The 19,883-nt window shown below is 45.6% G+C and overlaps 2 protein-coding genes across 7 annotated transcripts; one reads left to right on the plus strand and one right to left on the minus strand.

Moving 5' to 3' along the window:
- Nucleotides 1-311: 311 nt before the first annotated feature.
- adprh (ADP-ribosylarginine hydrolase) lies at nucleotides 312-9,506 on the plus strand. Its single transcript, XM_080517192.1, has 9 exons — nucleotides 312-418; nucleotides 2,565-2,955; nucleotides 3,691-3,805; nucleotides 3,939-4,047; nucleotides 4,374-4,472; nucleotides 5,214-5,319; nucleotides 7,319-7,585; nucleotides 7,820-8,034; nucleotides 8,868-9,506. Exons 2-9 carry the CDS (start codon nucleotides 2,948-2,950, stop codon nucleotides 9,014-9,016), a joined length of 1,068 nt encoding a protein of 355 aa, XP_080373318.1. The 5' UTR covers nucleotides 312-418; nucleotides 2,565-2,947; the 3' UTR covers nucleotides 9,017-9,506.
- Nucleotides 9,507-9,556: 50 nt separating this feature from the next.
- atxn2l (ataxin 2-like) lies at nucleotides 9,557-19,797 on the minus strand. 6 transcript variants are annotated; one of them, XM_080517817.1, is made up of 22 exons: nucleotides 19,097-19,797; nucleotides 18,123-18,162; nucleotides 17,142-17,198; nucleotides 16,833-16,904; nucleotides 16,518-16,674; nucleotides 16,001-16,122; nucleotides 15,808-15,899; nucleotides 15,106-15,354; nucleotides 14,405-14,859; nucleotides 14,230-14,316; nucleotides 14,018-14,128; nucleotides 13,830-13,910; nucleotides 13,614-13,675; nucleotides 12,421-12,921; nucleotides 12,204-12,338; nucleotides 11,872-11,932; nucleotides 11,292-11,473; nucleotides 11,073-11,211; nucleotides 10,877-10,986; nucleotides 10,598-10,777; nucleotides 10,349-10,514; nucleotides 9,557-10,269 (listed from the first exon to the last, which is right to left on the minus strand). In XM_080517817.1, exons 1-22 carry the CDS (start codon nucleotides 19,216-19,218, stop codon nucleotides 10,220-10,222), a joined length of 3,231 nt encoding a protein of 1,076 aa, XP_080373943.1. In that variant the 5' UTR covers nucleotides 19,219-19,797; the 3' UTR covers nucleotides 9,557-10,219. The 6 variants fall into 6 exon arrangements, with proteins under 6 accessions (XP_080373943.1, XP_080373941.1, XP_080373945.1 ...); XM_080517815.1 differs by having other exon boundaries at nucleotides 10,598-10,795; XM_080517819.1 differs by having other exon boundaries at nucleotides 11,109-11,211; nucleotides 11,872-11,935.
- Nucleotides 19,798-19,883: the final 86 nt, after the last annotated feature.

Consider the following 19,883-nt stretch of genomic DNA (forward strand, 5'->3'; position numbering starts at 1 on the left):
TCGCCGGAGTCCTTTATAGCTTGTGACAATCCATGTGACAAATCGCCCGCAGGCCTTTCTCCCTCCCGATACCTGCAGTCTTCAGCGCACACTCTGCTCTGGACGGTAATCGTCTCTGGCCGTGTGCAGCAGCCACGGGGAATCACCGTCCAAACGCGGGGATCCACCAGCTGCCAGTGTCAATCCACACATCTGTTTATAGGCCCGGGCGTCGCGGTGGTGAAACCACGCCACCGTGTGGCGGGAGGGGCTGCAGAGCCGACACGAGCTGTCCAACCCTGGAGCTGGATTTATTCACAAGAAACCTAATGGCGCTGTAAGATTTGAGTAATGGCTGGAGGCTGCAGGTCGGACACAACACGACGCCGCTCGACTAGGAGACCTGGAGCAAGATGCATGGCAGTCTGTGGTGCAGCAGGTACAATTTATGCTACATGAATGCAGATTTGAGCTAAATACGTCTATAAATGATCGAAGTGATATAACAAGTGTGTCATGTCTGGGGGATTTTTGGGGGTTTGCATGATTCTTTACATTCTTAGGTTGGGTTTTTTTTTCAGCTCAAAAACATTTGATTTAAACTAGTGACACAAAAAACTGCCTTTAAGTGAGAATGTGTATTATGTTAGCTGGTGGCGTGCTGGAATGAAAGGTTTGGTATCGATCCGATACCAAGTAAATACAGAACCAGTATCGCTGATGCCGATACTTCCTAATATTCAATGTTAAAGCATCATGAAATTGCGAAAGCCAGATGAATTTTCATCACTTTTTAGAGGGTTTTTTTTTGCCATAGTTTTCCTTTGGTTTATTAATTTGTTAAACCGAGAAAAGAATTTGGGAAAAGTTCATCGGCAAACAAAAATACACGTCATTACCATATTAAAAAAATTGGTTCAAACAGTAAGAAATCTGTTTTTGCCATACATTGTGATGTCTGGAGTTTGTTCCTAAACAAACTGTACAAAACTGTCACTCCAGAACAAATTTGAAATTTCAATTTGTATCGGTCTCATTGCACTGGTATCATTTCGATATCAACACCAACGTCGGTATCGATATTATCGATGTTTGCGCTGGCAACGTCTCCAGAGGGCTGCTTTCACCTTTACTTAGCTGGGATTGTCGTGTTTATCCCTGCAACCAACTAACAATCCATCAATCCTTCCATCCATCCATCCATCTGTCAGAATCCCACGCACAAACAAGGAGAACATGCAAACTCCACCAGTAACAAAGATATCGCTGTAATATAAGATATCTCATTTCATTTTCCATCTAAAAGAGGCACAAAAAATGTGCTAGGTTTCTGGTCAGCATATAGAAAAAAGCTCAAATGTGACATGTGAGTCTATTTTTCTTTCTCCCCCAACATCCATCTAATGCTCTGTGGGGGTTTTTTGTTGTTGTTTTTGTTAAACATTTGTTAATGTAAGCGCTGGTGAACTGGGCTGAACTCTCTCCACACACCCCGTCTGTCTAAATGTTTGGTGTGCAGGACCTTATTGAACTCACTGAAATTAATAACCTCTTTTTCCCTGCTGGAGAACCAGTGGGTCAATCAATACATGTAACCATGACTGACCTTCCCATTGAGGGGACTTTTTCTTTTTTTTTTACATCCGTCCTAATCATAATCCTTAGAAGCAGATATATGGGCTGAAATTATAAAGGTGTTTCACATAAATGTGTATGTTAACACTTGTTAATTCAGTATTTGAAAAGGTGGCCAGACTTACACTTGAATATAGATGTTTTATGAATGAGTTTATTCTTTTCCACTCGCAATTGACAAACCAGCATGTTGAGTGTGTCTGTTGAGGTGGTTGTGTGTCTGTCCATGTCAGTCCTGTGATGCACTGACGAACACCACCTTTCAGCCTCCGTCAGTCGATGTAAAACACCAGAGTATTGGGGCTCTTGTCAGGATGATAATCAGGAAGGCAAATCACCTTTTTAAAAATAAATAAATAAAACAAATAATAAACACTTGAAATGATTAAAGCACTTCCAGATGGCAAAAGGTAAAAAAAAAAAAAAAACCCACTTGTAAACAATTATGGGGTTTAATTTGTACCTCTTCAATCTGCTTTTCATATTCATGAGGAAATTCACCAAAAAAACAGATAAACTGTATGAAAGGATGATTTATTCAAAACTGTGAGGAAATAGTTTACAAATGATCAATTAATCCATCACGGGTTAAGTTTAGAGTTATTTTTTGAGTTGCTGAGTGAAATAATAAGCAATAAGCACAAGCTGGAAGTCAATAGAGATCACTAGGACTGGTTGAGGGTTCAATAGCCAATGGGGAATTGGCATGTGCATGAGTTTCTCCCTCTATATGTGTGATTTGTGATGGTGAGTGTCCCGGATCAGAATAAAACTACGAGAGACGCTCCTGCGATCATAACTACACAGTTTAACTATCCACCCATGAGTTGTACATTTCATTTAAGGATTGATTTCAGTGCTTTATAGGGTGGGTTTAATGTTGCACGTGTCTGCCAGTGCTCTGTTCATCTTTTTTTATTATTACTTTTAATTCTAAGCTTTTTTTTTAGGAGGTTTCAAAATGTGCAGGACTCACCACCAAGCAGCACTCTGGTGAACACAGACACGCATGTGTTGCACTTTAAAAAACGCAGAGGGAGTCTGGAGTGTTGTTGTCCAGAGACTTTGGCCTCTCGTGTTGCTGCGGCGCGTCCATCTGTCCGTCTGGAGCCTCGTCCTGCAGCTGCGGCTGTTTTTTTTTTTAGGCCGCACGTGTGAAGAGGAATCCGAAAGAAGCGCTGAATAACTCTGCCGAACGCAGTGTGCGGGTCTTTCTTTCTTTTTTCCCCCCGGATCTGCTTGAGCGCAGAGACCCGCGCGCCCGGCAGCACCGGTGTGACGTGCACGTGTCTGACCGCCTCGCGACGCCTGATTCCCGGCCAGCCACGCCGCCATGTCTCGGTGAGGCTGCAGCAGCATGGGGGAAGAATTAACAACTCGTTTGTTCACCGGATCGTTCATATCTGTTGAGTTTGACGTGTATCATTTCCTTCCAGAGTAAAATGCTAAACGCCTGTTTGGTTGATCTGCGTGAAATAATACAAAAACACTGTATTTTATTGACAAAACATTAAATATCAACACAGAAAACCAATTTGTACTTATAGGTTTATATACGTTGTATAAGTGCAAACACAGTGCATGCGTCTGTTTAAAGAATTCATTCAAGTAAAGAAGGCAAATCCAGTGAAATGCTTTAAGATTAGGTTTGACCTTTTTCCAATACTTCTTGTCCTCCATCTAATTGAGAAGACATTTGTTTTTGCTCCTTTTTTTTTTTAAATCAATTATATGATTACTTCAAGTGATGTAAGGTCTCAATAGACAAATCATGCATAAAGCCCTCAGGCTATAGCAAACAACAATAATAAAGTTCTCTCTATACATTTCGAAGGTACATTTGTGTGAGAATACATACGTTTCCTTGTAAGTGTCTAACAAACACAGTTTAATCCATATAACAAGGCCACATATACAGAAGTACAACCAACCAGAACCTGCTGCCTCCAGCTCACAGAGGCTGTGAGGTTGAAGCCGGTCTGACAAGTGTAGTTTGTTTTTGTTCTTTCAATGCAGTTTACACAGTTTTGGATACTGAGCAGTGGAGCAGAGTGCCAACACTGTTTATCCCTGCAGATCTGCTACACTGGAGCACTACAAGGCCGCCATGTTGCTGAGTGGTGTTGGAGACGCTCTGGGCTACAGGAACCAGCTCTGGGAGTACAACCAATCAGGACCAACTATCCACAAGGTCAGTGGGAGATTTAAAAAACAAAAAACAAATACCGAGTGAAGTGATGCCACAATATCACAAGGAGTTGGAATTACAAATTCGACTCTGGAGTTCCTGACAGTGTCCATCTCCGTCCTTCCTGTCCTTGCAGGAGCTGCAGGAGCTGGGCGGTCTGACAAACATCAAGGCCGAACTCCCCGACTGGCCCGTGAGCGACGACACCGTTCTGCATCTGGCAACCGCTGAAGGACTGGCAACCGGTGAGGTCCAAACCACAATCAACCCGTCTGCTCTCGGGTCCCTGCCTCAAACGAGGAGCTGATTGAATCGATCTGTTCGTCATTGTTGGTTTTTTTTTTTTTTTCTCGTACCCTCCCTCTTTAAGAGTCCCGACGAAAGGTCAGATCTAATTTCCACTCATCGCCTTGATTTGCTGCTCCATTACAGCTCTACAGGAGGACGAGCAGAACCGGCAGAAATTCAGCGTGACCTTTTTAGCGTGACGAGGCAGATAACCCGCCTCGTTCGCAGATTAGTTGCGTCTTTTAACATCTGCAGTTCAAACCAAGTCGTTCCTCGTGCGCAGGGAAGGGCGGCGAGGAGCTGCTGCACGAGGTGGCTGCTCGCTACGTGGAGGGGATGAAGGACATGGAGGGGAGGAAACCAGGGCCATCGAGCATCCTGGGTAAAACAAAGTGTTCATTTCTGTTTCTTTTTAAAAATTGCTTTTATGCACACAGGAAATACAACACACACAAAACAAAGCCCTCCACACCAACCCATCAGTTATACATTCAAACAAGACGAAATGCAAACTGTAATCCAATTAACCAGAGTAGTAATATAACAAAATAACAAAAAGTACTGTATGAGTTCTACTATTTTCATTATTTTTATTAAACGTAGAGAGATTAAGTTAAAAAAAAAAAAAACTAGATTAATAAAAGTAGATTGAGTGACATAAAAATATAAAGGATAACAAAAATAACCGTTGTAATTTGTCTCCAATCATAAGTACAGAGGAAAGGTGTCCAAACTATTACAAATAACTGACCTTTACTTTTTATCGCAGCTTGTCGCCTTTCATGAGGATATTAAACATCTCGGTAAACCAGAGAGTGACACTCTGTGGCGGCGTTTTGACCCACTTATTGCAGTATTACACTTCTGGACAACGAGTAGGGAGTTTTTCAAACGGCCTCTAATGTGATGTTGCAGAGATGTACGTCTCTGGGCAGAAGGTGTAGGAGGAAAAAACCCCACAGGGTCTTTATTAATTTTATTTTAAAATATCCCCCCCTGGCTTCATTTGAATCTCTTACTGAATTTTCATTCCCAGAAGTAGTGGAAAAGCGCTCATGTGTAAGTCTTAATCACGTAGTTTGGTAGCGAGACGTGACGCGTAGATGTCGTTCGACCTTTTCAGGAGTTTCCCAACTGAGGCCTGGAGAGGACGGGGGCTTCAGAGTGCCGTACAACCCCGAGGGGACTGGCTGTGGTGCAGCCATGAGGTCCATGTGCATTGGCCTGAGGTGAGAGAAACCACGAAACATGTCGGTGAGGAACTTCGTATATGTTCTTCTCTTTGCTTGAACCTGCAGTGGGATCATTTGTGACACCATTATATAATAACACGTGTTAGAGGGGGTTTTTCTGAGGATTTTCACCTTCTTTTCTCAGGGTTCATATAACATGTTGGCTTCGAAAAAACAGAAAAGTAGTGAAATTAAGTTTTTGTGTTGATAAACCTCTTCAATAAAAAAAATTAAACAACATAGCGCGTATAAAATGGACAGAATAAAATGATTAAGAGAGAATAGGATTCCTTAAAAGAGATTCCTCTACTCAGAATAAATTCACCATAACATGTGACATTTGTAACTTGCACATTGAAAACTCACTGTAATATTGAATAACTTTTTAATCCGACTCCTCAAGTACTCAAGCATCTTTATCAATATGTTTTTCTTAATTTAGCATCAGCTATTGAACCATGCACAACAGTATTTACTGTGAATGCCACTACATTCATGCAAACGGACATCAATAATTCTACAATCTTCTACAGTTGGTAAAGTATATTCATCAATTTAACATTATCCACAAAACTAACAAGCCCCCAGTCATTATCAAGTATCAAGTATATCTGTTTTTAAACTGAATTACATTTGGATTTTTGCTTTATCTACAAACACAATGTGTTCCACAGTTTTACGCCAGATAATAGTTTGCACTTCATGAATCTTCACATTTAACTTTCCGCCAAAATCATATGCTCTCTCTTTCACAAAGCATTTTCTGAATATCACCTGGCAATAACTTCTTTGCTTTATACGTTAACATGAATAGTTTTGAACTTAAGGTCAATTGATTTTAAAGCTTCAGATCCAAGAAAAACTACCTTGTGAACCAGAAACACCATTAATGTGAACCTTAATGCTCTTTTTTGCAGAATATAAAGTATATATATACATACTGCACCTTCTCAGCGTTTAATGAAAACAATGTGGATTTGATGTATTTTACTGCTTTGTCCTGTTTTCATAAAGGAGGGAAACAACCTCAACAACGATTGTCAGACCTGAAGGGAAAACATAATGTACGACTGTGACTGAATGTAAATATAACATTTGTTAGAAAGAAAACTCAGCAGAGCTGCTTTAAGGTCAGAGTCTAAAATAGCTCCTGACATATTCGCTGTAGGTCAGAGCCTCTATATGTGATGTCGGCGTTACGTTCAGTTTGTTGTTGCTCACAACAGAAAAGGCTGCAACTTATGATTTTAATAGCGTCAGTTGCTGTTTAGATTGATCTGGCGTCAGGCCAGAATGGAAAAAGGAGTGAGATGATTCTACAACTTGAAAATGTCATTAATTTTCCTCCTTTTTTTTTTTTTTGTGGATTTTAAAAAACTTTTGTGACAGCTTACAAATGGATGAATCACATAATTAGTTCATTTGTCAACAGGCTGTATTTAGTTGAAGAGTTTGGTTCGTCTGTGCTCATCCACCGTCTTTGCTCTTTTTAAATCATGTGAAGCACTTTTCCGCAAATTGTTTTTGTTTGAAATGTGCTTCATGGGTCTGATTGAATAATTCATCACGAAACCGTTTAATGGCATAAATCAGTCAAAGTGTTTCCGTCCTTGTTGGTACTAAAGATATTTTGTAGATGTCGGTTCGCTCAGCCAAAGAAATAATGTGACGGCAAACATTCCTCTATTTTATTTTATTTTTTGCCGATTTCATCCTGAATAATTTTAAAAGAAATTGAAGGAGACATTCTTTGATCACTGAGCAGAAAGTAACTGAATAGCCAAGGTGCAGGATTGAACCATCACCGGGTAGGAACATGATGCAGAGTCCATTAAAGCTTAAAAAGAAGTAATTACGGAGGGTAAATTGTGTGCAAAACACAAAAAATATGTCCAGACATCTCCATTCAGCTGTCAAACCTCTTTCCCTTTGTGAACGAGAGCACGAATCCACATTGAACTGTTGATAAGAAGTGTCGCGTTTTCGTCTCCACCAGGTATCCTAAACCAGACCAGCTGCTGTCGCTGGTGGCGGTCGCCATAGAGACGGGCAGGATGACCCACCCTCACCCCACGGGCTTCCTGGGCGCCGTGGCGTCGGCCCTCTTCACGGCGTACGCCGTCCAGCGCCGGCCGATCACCACCTGGGGCATGGGCCTGCTCAACGAGGCCTGCCCCATCGCCAGGAGCTTCGTCCGGGGTCGGGACTTCGCCGTGGAGGAGACGGAGAGGGACTGGGGCTACTTCTGCGACAAGTGGCAGTGGTACGAGCGGCCGGAGGCGGGTCTTGTCGGCTCAGATTCACATGACCGACGTCGGCAGCCTCCATTAACCTATTTCAGTGCGGAGGTTAACGCGTCGTGACGTGAAAGCGCACGGAAAATGTCACGGCCCGGAATGACTTGACCTTCATTTACAGAAGAAAGAACAACTCCTGAGATATAGAGGACACTTGTTTTTTTTCTAGACAAACCTTATCGCCTCACCTCTGTCCGCAGGTACCTGGATTACAGGGGCATCTCTAACGGCGTGGGCCCGGTAATCTGGCCGGAGTCCTACGGCCCCGCGGAGAGAGACGAAGCCTACAAGGGCTTCAGTCTGTCGGGCTGGGCCGGACGCAGCGGACACGACGCCCCCATGATAGCGCTGGACGCCCTGCTGGCCGCAGGCTCCGACTGGGAGGAGCTGATGAGCAGAGCCGGCTTCCACGGAGGTGAGACTTGCGAATGGACGGGGGGAATAGACGGACAAAAAGCGAAAGAAAAACAGTATTTTCATCTCTATTCATTCAGACTTCAAACAGATAATGTTGGTGGTAGTTGTGCTACATCTTCACTTCATTTGTCAACACCCAAACCAGATAAATCAACAATTTTGACTACGTACGATCCACAAACTTCCATTTTCATGCAAAACTAAAGGTTGATCACTCAAATGCAGAAACATCTGCATATATTGGTTGGTCAAACACTGACTATTGTATTTAGCTACTCCTGGTTTATCCAAGTTGAATAATCCAACAGTTGTACCTTATCCAGCTCTGAGCCTCATCTCACCTTTCTGGAACTCAAGCAGCCACTTTGCAGCACAAATAAAGTATTAAGAGAATACTTTTTTTCCTCACACTGTTCAGTGAACAGCTTTTAAGTGAGTGTGCTCACGTTGAAACAAAGGCAGAATTAAGGTCAATACATCATCACAAGTGTGACTCAGCTCCGGCGCGTCAAGTGGAAATGCATCATCCTGTGATCACACTTCCAAGTGTAAAAGTTGGGTTTTGATGAACCCTTCAACGGAGGTGTGATAAACGACACTGAAGTGTTGCCGACACGATGGAAAGAAAGTCCAGGCTTTTAGCATTTTATAGCCGACAAAGTGTTCCGGTGTCTCGTTGAAAGCTTCCGGTGGAAATTCACCGGAGTGGCTTTTGAATTATTAAAAAGGCTTTTTAAGTCATTATATCTCCAGACTTTGCACTTTGTGCTTCATGTAAATACAGAATATCCACCCGAGTATTGAATCAAACTCGTGTCTCGTGCCTCTCAGGTGACAGCGACAGCACCGCCGTGATCGCCTGCTGCTGCTGGGGTCTCCTCTACGGCACCCAGGGGGTCCCCGAGGGCAACTACTCCAACCTGGAGTACCGGGACCGGCTGGAGCGTAGCGCCGAGCAGCTCTACGCCCTGTCGCACTAAGATGGCCGCTGCACTGACCCGAGGAGCCCCGGCACACTACAGGGAGGGGGGGGGGGGAACGAGGCCACGCGCTGAGGCACATTGACGTAGAAGTCGCTGGCGTGCTCGGTAGTACATCGATCTGGAGAACCGCCACCGAGCTATAGTGCCGTGTCACACCTGCCTGAGGGGGAATCCGAGTGTCCCACTAACCTAAAGAGCCACATCTGCCACAAACACCGAGCCTCACTTGCTGCCGCCGCCGTATAGAGGGCGCCCCCTAGTGACGGCTGCAAATTAACATGCAGCTCCACCTGGCAGAACCAATCCGACCTAATGAGAAGCAAAAGAAATGTCCCCCAGGAGGTAATTACTTTGTTTTGTCAACCTGACATAATAGCAATTGCTCAGCGAGCTTCAAATTAAAAGCTCTGCCGCTACTGTGCAATGAAAAAAAATAAATTCCTGTGTCTCATTAAAGCCATTATCTTCATGCGGCGGGGGAGCGAGGCAATCGGACAATAAATTAATCCAACAAGGCTTTTGTGGTTGAGTTGAAAACTTTATTTTTTGGTCATTGTTTTTTAAAATTTTTTTTGTCTTGTCCATTTTTTTTATTATTAATTTTATTCTTCTACAGGAGGGGGAGAGAAAAAAAAGGGGCAGAGGGGCCGTTTAAACTACTGGATCAAGTTAAAAAAAAAAAAAAAAAAAGGCTAAAAATCTTCCTCGCATCTTCAAATCCCTCCATTCATGCCGTATTCAAGAGAAGAATCCTGCGACAAGTCCGCGTTTCCCCGTTTGTGTCACAAAAAACCCCCCACAAGGCTAAAAACCACATTGCTGGAAGAATGAGTCTGCTGCTGCTGTTCCATCTGGTTTCCCCCTCTCCGACTGGTCCGCCCAGCAAGGTGCCTCGTGTCTCTAAAACAAGGGGGGGTGGTGGGGGAGGGGAGGGGGGAGGAGAGAGAAAGTGGACAGCAGCAGGGGTCGGACTCTGCTGCCTTTTTCCTTCAGCTTCGATTAAAAAAAAGCGGTCCTCCTGGTTCGGGGCCGACGCCGAGGTGTGTACTGATGGAAACTTTACAGCAGAAGAATAAGGTGCTGGGAGACGTTTTGTCTTCTCTGCTGCGGGATCCTTATAGTTTAACGAGTCGTATTCATCCTGGGAGGAGGAACGGGGGGAGGGAGGGTGGGGCATCTTGGGAAGGTCGGCGGGCGGTTTCAGTTTCCAGGCGGATGGAAGGACGCAGGGTGCGTCTGTACCTGCATCGCTGTGGGTGACGGAGAGAGAGTCGTTAGAAGCCACACTTGAAAACGGGCGAGTGGAGCCGGGGCGGCTGCTTCTCTTACCGTGTTGTCCTATGTAAAAGTGTTGGTGTGCTCCTTGCTGGGGGCCATGTTGGGGGTGCTGCGGCACGGCGCCGGGGCCTTGCTGGGGAGGCTGCAGCATCACCAGCTGGGGCTGACCGTGGCTCCCCGTGTGGTGGGGGCCAGACATGGCTCCCTGCACGTGGGCCTGCGGGTGAACGGCATGTGGCTCCAGTTACTTCCTACCTATACATGAACAGTTTGATCAAACTGAGAACGGTGCAACCATACCTGTGCAAGCTGTCCCAGCGGGTAGCTGGGGGGGATGCCCTGGTGGCTGTGGATGCTGTAACCCTGGATGGGGTAAGAACCCTGTGGAGATGTGTGGCCCGGGGGCATGTTGGGTGGGGTGGGTGCCGACAAGGGACCCGAGTGGTACAAGGACTGGGGCTGCGGACCCGACTGAGCGTTCTGCAGAGAGACCGCAAACTATTTAAATCACCGCTTAAAGTGCAATACGGTTATAGAAGCCAGATGACGGTGCAAATCCTTCCTCCAGGGGCCTCTTACCTGCCCGGGACTGGGGGCGGCGTGCTGTTGTGGGGGCTGGTTGCCTGTTGGGGTACTGGAAGGTTGAGGCTGATGAACTGCGCCCGTGTGATGAGAGAACGACGGCGGAGCTGCACGGGGCGGATACCAGTGACGTCAGCGTCGACACGCAGGTCAACTCTCCCCCCATATCGAGCGGATGTTAATCCAAACTCACCATAGATGCCCTGTTGCGGTCCTTGGGGTCCCTCACCTTGTGTTTGGAACTGGCCTCCCGGGGGACCGAGGGCTTGTGGGTGGGGGCCTCCACCTTGCCCTATCATCCTGGCTCCGCCCTGCAGCATCGAGTACATGGGCTGGGAAAGGAAAGAAATTGGAATGAATAGTGTGAAGGGACAAAAGGCCACGGCGGAATCCTCCAGAAAGATGGTTGTACCTGTCCAGGGTACGAGGCCATGGCCTGGATGACCTGCTGCTGGCTGTACTGCTGCGGGTTGTACTGCAGGTAGGACTGAGGGTAGGGGGAGGCCACCAGCGGCGCTCCAGCTGCTGAGGCTGCAGCCTGCAAGAGGGGAGGAGCTGAAGTCCCGTGGTCAGAGCGCTGAGCCACGACCGAACCTGAGGAGACGGGGAAAGGACAAGCGATTACAAGAAATCTGGAACACACACACAAGGATCGGGCGTCTCAGAGGCCTGCGGGAAATACGACGACAGGTTGGACTTTGCTCATCTTGTCAACACGCCTGTGAGCACATTTGGTGAAAATCGCACAAAACGCAGGGGGCGGAGAAACTAAACTTAGTGCCAGGTATTGATGTAACAAGATCACATTTAAAAAAATAAAAAAATGTCAGTCTCCTGCTAAAATGGAGACTTCTGACACTTTTTAAAAATCAATCTAGCTGCCTTAAGGCCTCATACTACAGATATGATGCCAGCAATCACAAAGAGTTAGTGTTGCATCAATAATCTGACATATCCAACATAGAAACACCGAGTCAGGAGAATTTATTTACCTTTTGTCCGGGGGTACTTTCCTTGGCTGACTGTGGACATGGTGTACTGGTACATCTGAGGCTGCTGAAACACAAGCAGGAGAAACTATAAAATATATACAGGTACGAAAAACGACAGGGAATTTGTAACTCTAAATAAGCATATTTGCATCTATAAACAATTCTCATTGAAAATAATGATAGATGCTGCACAGAATTTCTCTCATGGTTAAATCATAGCACAACACGGGCGATCGGGCCAGTTGTATCTTTAATGTTTTATGATTTGTTATTTTTCAAACCAAGGCAAATGTTTCCGTCACAGTTCCACAGTGAAAGAACAATGTTGGTACCTGCACAGGGTGGATCTGTGAGACGTAGGAGAGGTAGGGGGTATTGTAGAGCGGTCCTTGTCCACCTGGGTGCTGCAGGACCACTGGGCTCGGGGGAGTTGGCCGAGGTGGGGTGGGGGCTGTGTTGGGTTTTGTCTGCATATTGACACAGGCATAAATAAATCAAGCCCTGAGCAAAACGATATACGTTGCGTTCAGGGGAGAAACGCCGTCTCACCATAGTCATTTGAGGTTTGATGGGGTTGAACTCTTTAGCGTTGGGGTTTAAGGTGGATTTCTTCACTTGGCTAGGGGGGCGAGAGAAATTGTATAAATAGAAGAAAGTTAAGGTCAAGAGTTCACAGATCAGTTTGGCTCTAAAGACTGACTCTGCGACGCCATCTGTCAGCTCAGTCCCATCAGACCTGGCTTCATCACTTCCAGGGGTCCTGGCCGGCTGCGGGACGGCCGGCGACTGCCTGTCTGAGAGGGGAGCCGCGGCGCCGACCGATGCTGCGGCACCCGCTGTGGCCACGTTGTCCTTGGTGGGGTCCTCGGCGGGGGCCGGTGAGGGCTGCGGCTGGGGCTGAGACGGGCTGGGAGCTTGAGGCTGGGATTTGGGCTCGGCGTCCGACTGAGAGGCCTTGGCTGCGGTGGCCTGAGGAACGTCGCTCACAGCCGGAGGCGTCGCTGCTGCAGGAGAGCTGGGAGAGCTGGAGCCGCCTCCACTCGGCTGGAGCTGAAGGGAGGAGGACATGAAGGTGAAAGACGTGAATATATATCTATGCAACAAACAATCCACCATTTCCTTCAACAAATACAATGATTATTTGGGGCTTTTCTACCTTTGATTTTATAGTAAACAATTAAATAAAGCTTCAAGGAATCAACAGCAAAGCATGAGCACTGAGTTCTACTGGGCTGGATAAGCTGAATTTAAATAAGTGTGATCATCTCAATCAAATACATTTTTTAGAGCTAAATAAACCTTGTTTTTTCAGTAGGAAAACTCAAGACAAATCTACAGACAGCCCTTGGTAGCAGCATTCAGTACAAAATAGATAAAAGTATGTGTTTTGGCAAAAAGGGACATCAATTTAAAATTTTACTTTACATCAAGAAAAGGCAGATGGTCTTACAAGAAATGCTTTGAATACATCCCGTTTTAGACTTAATGACAAACCAAAAATATTAAGGTGCGTTTTCTATGTTTAGCGCATTTTCTTATTTGCAGTCTTGCTGTATTAGAGAAAGAAACGCATTCAAACATTACAGTAAAGAACCACATGTACATGCAGTCGATCATCAGTGCCACGTGATAAACCGTAGTGTGTAGTTGTGATGAGAAGCCTGACAGCAGTGGACAACTGAGACGACAGCCTCGCAGATTCTCTCATCTCACACTTCGCTGCTCCACGGCTGAACTCTTACCCTGAATTCCTTGCCAAATTTCCGCAGCTCCTCAATCTGTGATCTCTGCTGAACTGAAGGAGCTGGAGGAGAGAAGGGAGGCAACAGATATTAGAAGTTGTGCAGGCTGTCAGAGAACCAAAGACACAAGTGAGCACCAGTTGGGTTAGGTACACTTTGTGTTTGGTTAAAAATTATTTCTGGCATCGACTCGGCACCAACACTGAGTGATCGCACCTTTACTGCTCTTGTTTTCCTCTGTGCTGCACGGGCTCTCGGCAGAGCGCTCTTTAGCAGCGGCACCAAGGATTTCATTCACTAGAAAGTAGATACAAGTAATGAGTTGTCGCCGCTAATACATTAGGAGTTGGTATTTTATTTTAAATCAGGACTAGAAAAGAAGGAGCAGGCAGGATGAGACGTACCATCTACAGGGAAGAGAGGAGCAGGTCCTGATGTCTTCTGAGCAGGCAGAGAGACGGATGACGTGTCCAAATAAGGTGTGTCCTGGGAAGAGCCTGATTTAGGGGAGCGAGCTGCCGCCAAGACGAGAAGAAACAATTGCATTTAACATTTAAAGCAACATTCACCAGGGATTTAGGATCATGTGAAATAAAACGGTGCATCATGACTGTACCTGTGGACTGATTGTGCGAGTTTGGACCGCGGCCTGTCCTGCTTGACTGTGGGGGTCTTTGGGCTTTTGGAGATGTTCTGGCAGAAACTGGGGGAGAAGAAGGGGAGGGAGGGGGGGGGGGGTTAACATTTTTAACTGTTACAGCTGCAAAAACAACGTCTGCAGAAACGCTTACCTCCATTAACAGGCCTGCCAACGTCAGACAGTGAGTGTGGAAGGGAGTGGGAATGAGGAACTGCGTGTCCGTGCGGTGCAGGAGGGCTGGCCGGGGATGGAGCGGTTGAAGCAGAAGACGGGGTGGAGGCCGGCCCACCGGGAGAGGCAGGTGTGTATGGGCTGGCAGGACCAGAGCCTGGACCGGGACTGGGGCTGCCCTGCGGGTGGTGAGGAGCGTAGGCCCCGCCTCGAGCCGACAGGGGGCTGTTTCTTTCCGAGGGGGAGACTCCGGGCTGTGGTCCAGCAGCAGATGGCAGAGGGGGTCTGGGAGACGAGGATGAGGACGGAGGAGTGGAGCGGTAGCCCCCGCTCAGGCGGTTGTGTGGCGGAGGACCACCGGAGCCTCTCTCTGCACGCTCCCGCTCGCGGTTCATCTCTCTCTGTCGCTGAGGTAATGGAATGTATTTTCCCTCCCTGAGAGAGACGAACATCAGCACGAGATCGACATAGAAATCGATTCCCACAAAATCTGATCAGTTTAGATTCTATGGCGCGATTAAACTGCAGAGTTGAACACAACGTCTTGATGATCCCTGCAGTAAAGTTACCTTCTCTTTCTGAAGCCACAAAACTTCAGGGAAACAACCAAAAGTTGTTTTCTTCAGTTTCAAGCCCCCCCCCCCCCACCCCCCCCCCCCCTTTCAAAGGTTCCCTGCTCACCTGTTGTTGGCTCCAGGACTGTCCCGGCCCCTCTCGCGCTCTCTGTCACGGGGGCTCTCTCGACCCCTCTCTCGGTCGTTGCCGTCGCGCACCACGGAGCTGAACTTGTCCTCCTCGCTTTTGCCCTCGTCATTCTCCAGATTGACCCGGTGACGATACTGGGGGCTCGCCTCAATCTCGTTGGCCAAGCGAGCGGCGCGCGCTTCCCTTTGCCTGAACACCTCAGAGTTGCCCCTCTCTAAAGGTACGCTGGACGGTGAGAGAGAGAAGGAAAATACATCAAATAAAACTGCTAATGGTTTTATGTAGTTGTGCAAGCAGCACCATGAAAACACATTCCACTTTAGAGCAGCAATCGTCCTATTGAGTGCAGTCGTCTTTCAATAGTGCTTGATACCAAGCACCAATAGCATGTTGGTTTGCGCTTGTATTCACACATCAGCTGCCTGCTGGAGGCTTTACAAGGATATGCCTCTTCATGAAAAAATGTAATCTATGAACACTTTAAGCAGGCTTTTAGTCTAGTACCCCTGCTCCATATAAAAAAACAACCTGTGAAGAGTAAGCCATATTTAATTTTCTCCCACAGTCTGTCTTTTGATGTATTATTAAATTAGCAAACAAATAAAATCATGCAAATCACTTTACGTTGCACCTTTCCAGATATTTTTTGTATTTAGTTGAAGCCATGTGTTAACTTACGTGTACATGGACAGGCTGGCATCGTATGTAGATGTGACTCCATATTTCACTTCATTGTAACGAAACATCTCGTTTGCATCCCAGCCGTTGGACTGTGAAATGGAAGAAGATGAGTGAGAATCACGGTTCAAACGGCGTATTGCAAAGGTGCAGAGTTGACATTTCTCGTCTTTAAATACAAAGAGAAACCCACTGCATCATTTTCCAGGTCGTAACTCTCTCCATTGCTGTCTCCTCCTTCCCATCTCTGCAGAACTTTTTCTTTGTGTTCTCCATTGATGCGGGTGGAACTGATGGCCGAGTCTGTGAAGGTGTCTAACAATCATATGAAAGACGTCAGGATAATACCAAGTTATTCCTTCTTGCAGGTTTGTGCAAAACACACTTGAATCCAACTCAAACTATCAAATGATGCAATATTACATAAGCCTAATTTCTTTTGAAGATGCTGCAGAGAAATAGGAGCTTGTTCAGACAATATCTTTACCCCTGAGACACCAAGAGCAATTACAAAAGTCATGCTTAAAGCAACCTAGTCAAAGGTTTTGGTTTTTTTTTTTGAGATTGCGACAAGCTAAAATAAGAAACACTTCAACAATGATTACGCATTACTTCTGAAACAAACGTCTATTTATGCATCTCCACTTTAAATGCATCATAAAACTGGAATAAATGTAAACTCCGGCACCCCGACATGATTGGCTTTGTACCTCTAGTGGCAAAGTTGAGGTCAACATCCCTGCAGATCATCGTCACCAAGTCTGAGGGGCTGAAGATCATGGTGTCTGTAATGTCCTCTCTCCGTGGAGGAGGTGATGAGCTGTCCTCCCCACTGTGTTTGTGCACAGCGTCCACAGCCAGCTCGCACTAAGAGTGGAGACAGAGAATGCAGCTGAAATTTGAACTCTGTAGTGGCTTTAACAACATAAATTAGACAACTTAGGAGAAAGCCACATTTTTGCTTAATGGGAATCGACTTTCACACGGGGGATTGTTTGCTTCACAGCGCGACGTGAGCTTCTTACCCGAGAACTGAGAGTCTTAAATATGCCTTCAAAGACACTGCCGTTCTTCACTCGTATGTCACAAGTGGACCCCTGAAAGAGAGTATTCTTTTAAGAGAAATGGCCATTCAAATAATGTTTATACAAATATACACAGCTGCAGCTATGAAATGGGATGTACAGTAACCATTTTGCAGTCTGACATGATTAAACACAAAATTAAAAGCCAACATTGTAGCCGTAGTTTTTTTTTAATCCAATAAGAAAGGGTCAAAGGATATTTTTCTGAAATGATCACGGTTTATAATAAAAATAAGGCAAATAACTCACCACAACAGCTGTGAGGAAATGAAGCATTCTTGCATTGTTGTACACACCCTCGAACACCTATAGATAGAGAAAAGCGCTTCAACGTCTTATCAAGAAAGGTTAAATGAGGGCATGGGCGGGACGACATTAATATGTACCAGAGCCTTGTCTGGTTCAGAAACCGAATGTGAAACTGAATTATATATTAACCTCAAAGGTGATGGAAGGTGAGTGAAGTTGCACAGATTTGTGAAGGTTTATTTTATTTTATTTGCTCAAACAATTTTTTTTTTTTTATCGTAGAATGGTCATCAAAAAGTTAAGATCAAGTAAAAAAAAAAAAAAAAAAAGTCCTTTTCGGTTGGCTGATTTTTTTCATTTATGCATTCAATTGTGGAGAGTACACAAATTAACTAATGAAAAACATATTGTACTTTTAAACTGCATAATCTTTTTCACCTTTGAGAAATTGTCAACTTTCAGTATTTTTTTTTATTCGAGATCAAGACTGATAAACCTAAATGTATGAAACAAGATATTATGTTGCAGGTTCACCTGTGGATTTTATGTACAAGAGGAAAACAATGTAACCCAGATGAAGGGGAAAGAGTGCATTATTTAACTACAAAATGAAGTCAGACATGGCTGAAGGACTAATACCGAAAAGAAACACACCCTCTATCCATGGTTTTATTCAAGAGAAACATCTGAGCTGCCGACTCAAAAGAACAAAAATAGCCTTAAAGCTTCTTCAACAGCCAACCTTCTACTTTGAAAACACTACAGACACAATTTTTTTAATCATTTATATCTGTATAAATAAAAAGCAGCCCAAGTATTTGCAGCTAGAATCTGCAATTCCATTTAAGACAGTGTTTTTCACACATCCATTATCATTTAACAAAAGACTGGATTGTGCATTTCCTCTCAGACATTACTACAATAGTGCATTCTATGCTCCTATTTTAAGGTTTTGTTGACAAACTGTGGCATGCTACTTACAGGGGATGACTGGAATGATGGCTTCGCAGAAGCTCGATTCCTGTGAAAAACAAGAACACAACTATTTTCAAAGCCTGTTGGATCGGTGTCACTTTCCACATGGACGAAATAATCTGTGCCAATATTTGAGAGGTTGACCTGCTTACTTCAGTAGCAAGTCGCTAATATCCTCGAGAAATCTCGACTGAGAATTTAGTGTAGTGGCTACGATTATTTGGCTTTGGACCAAAAAAACGTGGCATCGAGACGGTGTCAAATGAGGTGAAGAATGGCCTTTTCTGTTCCAACAACCCCTCAACAATATGTGTCAGGCTGATTATTGCCGGCAAAATGGTTGACAAAGGATGTGAAAACACGACGTAAACATCAAATAATGACAACGTCAACGCTTACATCGCGTTATCATCCACTCCCAAACGTGAGGCAACAATTTACACCGACGAGGACACGGAAAAAATAATCTATATCGTCAAGACAACCCACGTGACGGTGTGTTATTGCCAGTTACAAAACAAAGACGAAGCCGACGAGACTTGAGTAAACACAATCGCTCATCTCCGATTTCGGCACACATGGGTCCACATCGGGGCGATTAAATCAACACAAGCCCCCTATGTCGTTTTCTTTTAGCATCGACCAATAGCAAACACGTCATTTTGTGGATTTGATTATTTTTTCGCTAAACGTTCACTCTCTCTCTCCAGCTCTCACGGGCCAGATAAACTTTGCATCGCCTCCATGCTGATTTGCGCCCAGCAACCTCGTCTCACCTAACCCTCTCCACTGGAACCCCCTTCACAAAATATGATTGGTCCGCGACATCTGCCACTCAAAAAAGAAGCCATCTCATTGGCTGGCGGAGCGTTCCATTTACCCAGTTCCGCCTTCTCGGCGTACAGCGCTTTAACCGGTAGGCCTTGGGAGTCACAGAACAATCCCCGGACTGTCCTGAGCGAACGCCCCAACATGCTTACCTCCCAGCTGGTGTCCTGTTGCCGCTGTTGATGCCGCTGACTGGTGAAGACATACCAGCGGGGCCCGATGTTCCGTTGGACGCCTTTCTCCCGCCTGAGCCGGGCTGCTGTTGTTTCAGCATTGCGAAGCACAAGGCTTAGAAAGTACCAAGTGTAAAACGAACTTATAAACACTGATGCCTCCCGATGTCAAGTTGCTTTGAAAAGCGAACTACGATTGGCAATATCCCCCGTCCCGAGGAGCGCAGAGCCGGTGTAACCTCAATAAGACCGGCCACTCGTGCTAATCTTGCTAAAGTGAATGCCAGGCGCTTGTGGCCTACAATGCAAAGGCAAAAACACCACAATAATTAAATTAAATGTAACACATAACTTAACAGATTCCTCCAGGCTATCAACTTAGTAACCACATTGGCTGCGCCGAAGCAAGCGACAAGACAAATTACACCAGTTTCCGTGTAATTGTTTGAGCAGCGGGCTGGCTAAGTTAGCATTAGCTCTGATCCTCAAGCTCACTTCGGTCGCTTTCCCTCCGGGATTTATTTCTCCTCCCTCGGTCGCGTCGCCTGCACTCCGCCACCGCCGACCCTTCCGTTAAAAATAAGGACCTGGCGTCGCTGTCAGATGTCTTAACGAGTCGAAAATGTTCAGGCTTCTTGATGAAAACCTGCAGCGGTCGGTCAACACCACCTTTCGGTAGCCTCACTTGACTGAATCCGCGCGCGGCTGACTAACAACCGGCCTGAAGGGGGAGGGGGCGTTTACGTGCGCGGGCACGTTTTGACCT

The sequence above is a fragment of the Blennius ocellaris genome, assembly GCF_963422515.1.
Source record: "Blennius ocellaris genome assembly, chromosome: 21".
In the NCBI taxonomy this organism is placed as follows: Eukaryota; Metazoa; Chordata; class Actinopteri; order Blenniiformes; family Blenniidae; genus Blennius; species Blennius ocellaris.

What these genes read in the sequence shown, in the direction of transcription:
- adprh (XM_080517192.1), top strand. An exon ending in AGGGCCATCGAGCATCCTGG is followed by an intron (nt 4,473 to 5,213) that starts GTAAAACAAAGT and finishes CGACCTTTTCAG; the next exon opens with GAGTTTCCCAACTGAGGCCT. An exon ending in TCCATGTGCATTGGCCTGAG is followed by an intron (nt 5,320 to 7,318) that starts GTGAGAGAAACC and finishes CGTCTCCACCAG; the next exon opens with GTATCCTAAACCAGACCAGC.
- atxn2l (XM_080517814.1), bottom strand. Translation starts at nt 19,218, where the DNA reads ATGCTGAAACAACAGCAGCCCGGCTCAGGCGGGAGAAAGGCGTCCAAC. An exon ending in CCTCAACTTTGCCACTAGAG is followed by an intron (nt 16,123 to 16,517) that starts GTACAAAGCCAA and finishes TATGATTGTTAG; the next exon opens with ACACCTTCACAGACTCGGCC. An exon ending in CCGCCCCCAGTCCCGGGCAG is followed by an intron (nt 10,796 to 10,876) that starts GTAAGAGGCCCC and finishes TGATTTAAATAG; the next exon opens with TTTGCGGTCTCTCTGCAGAA.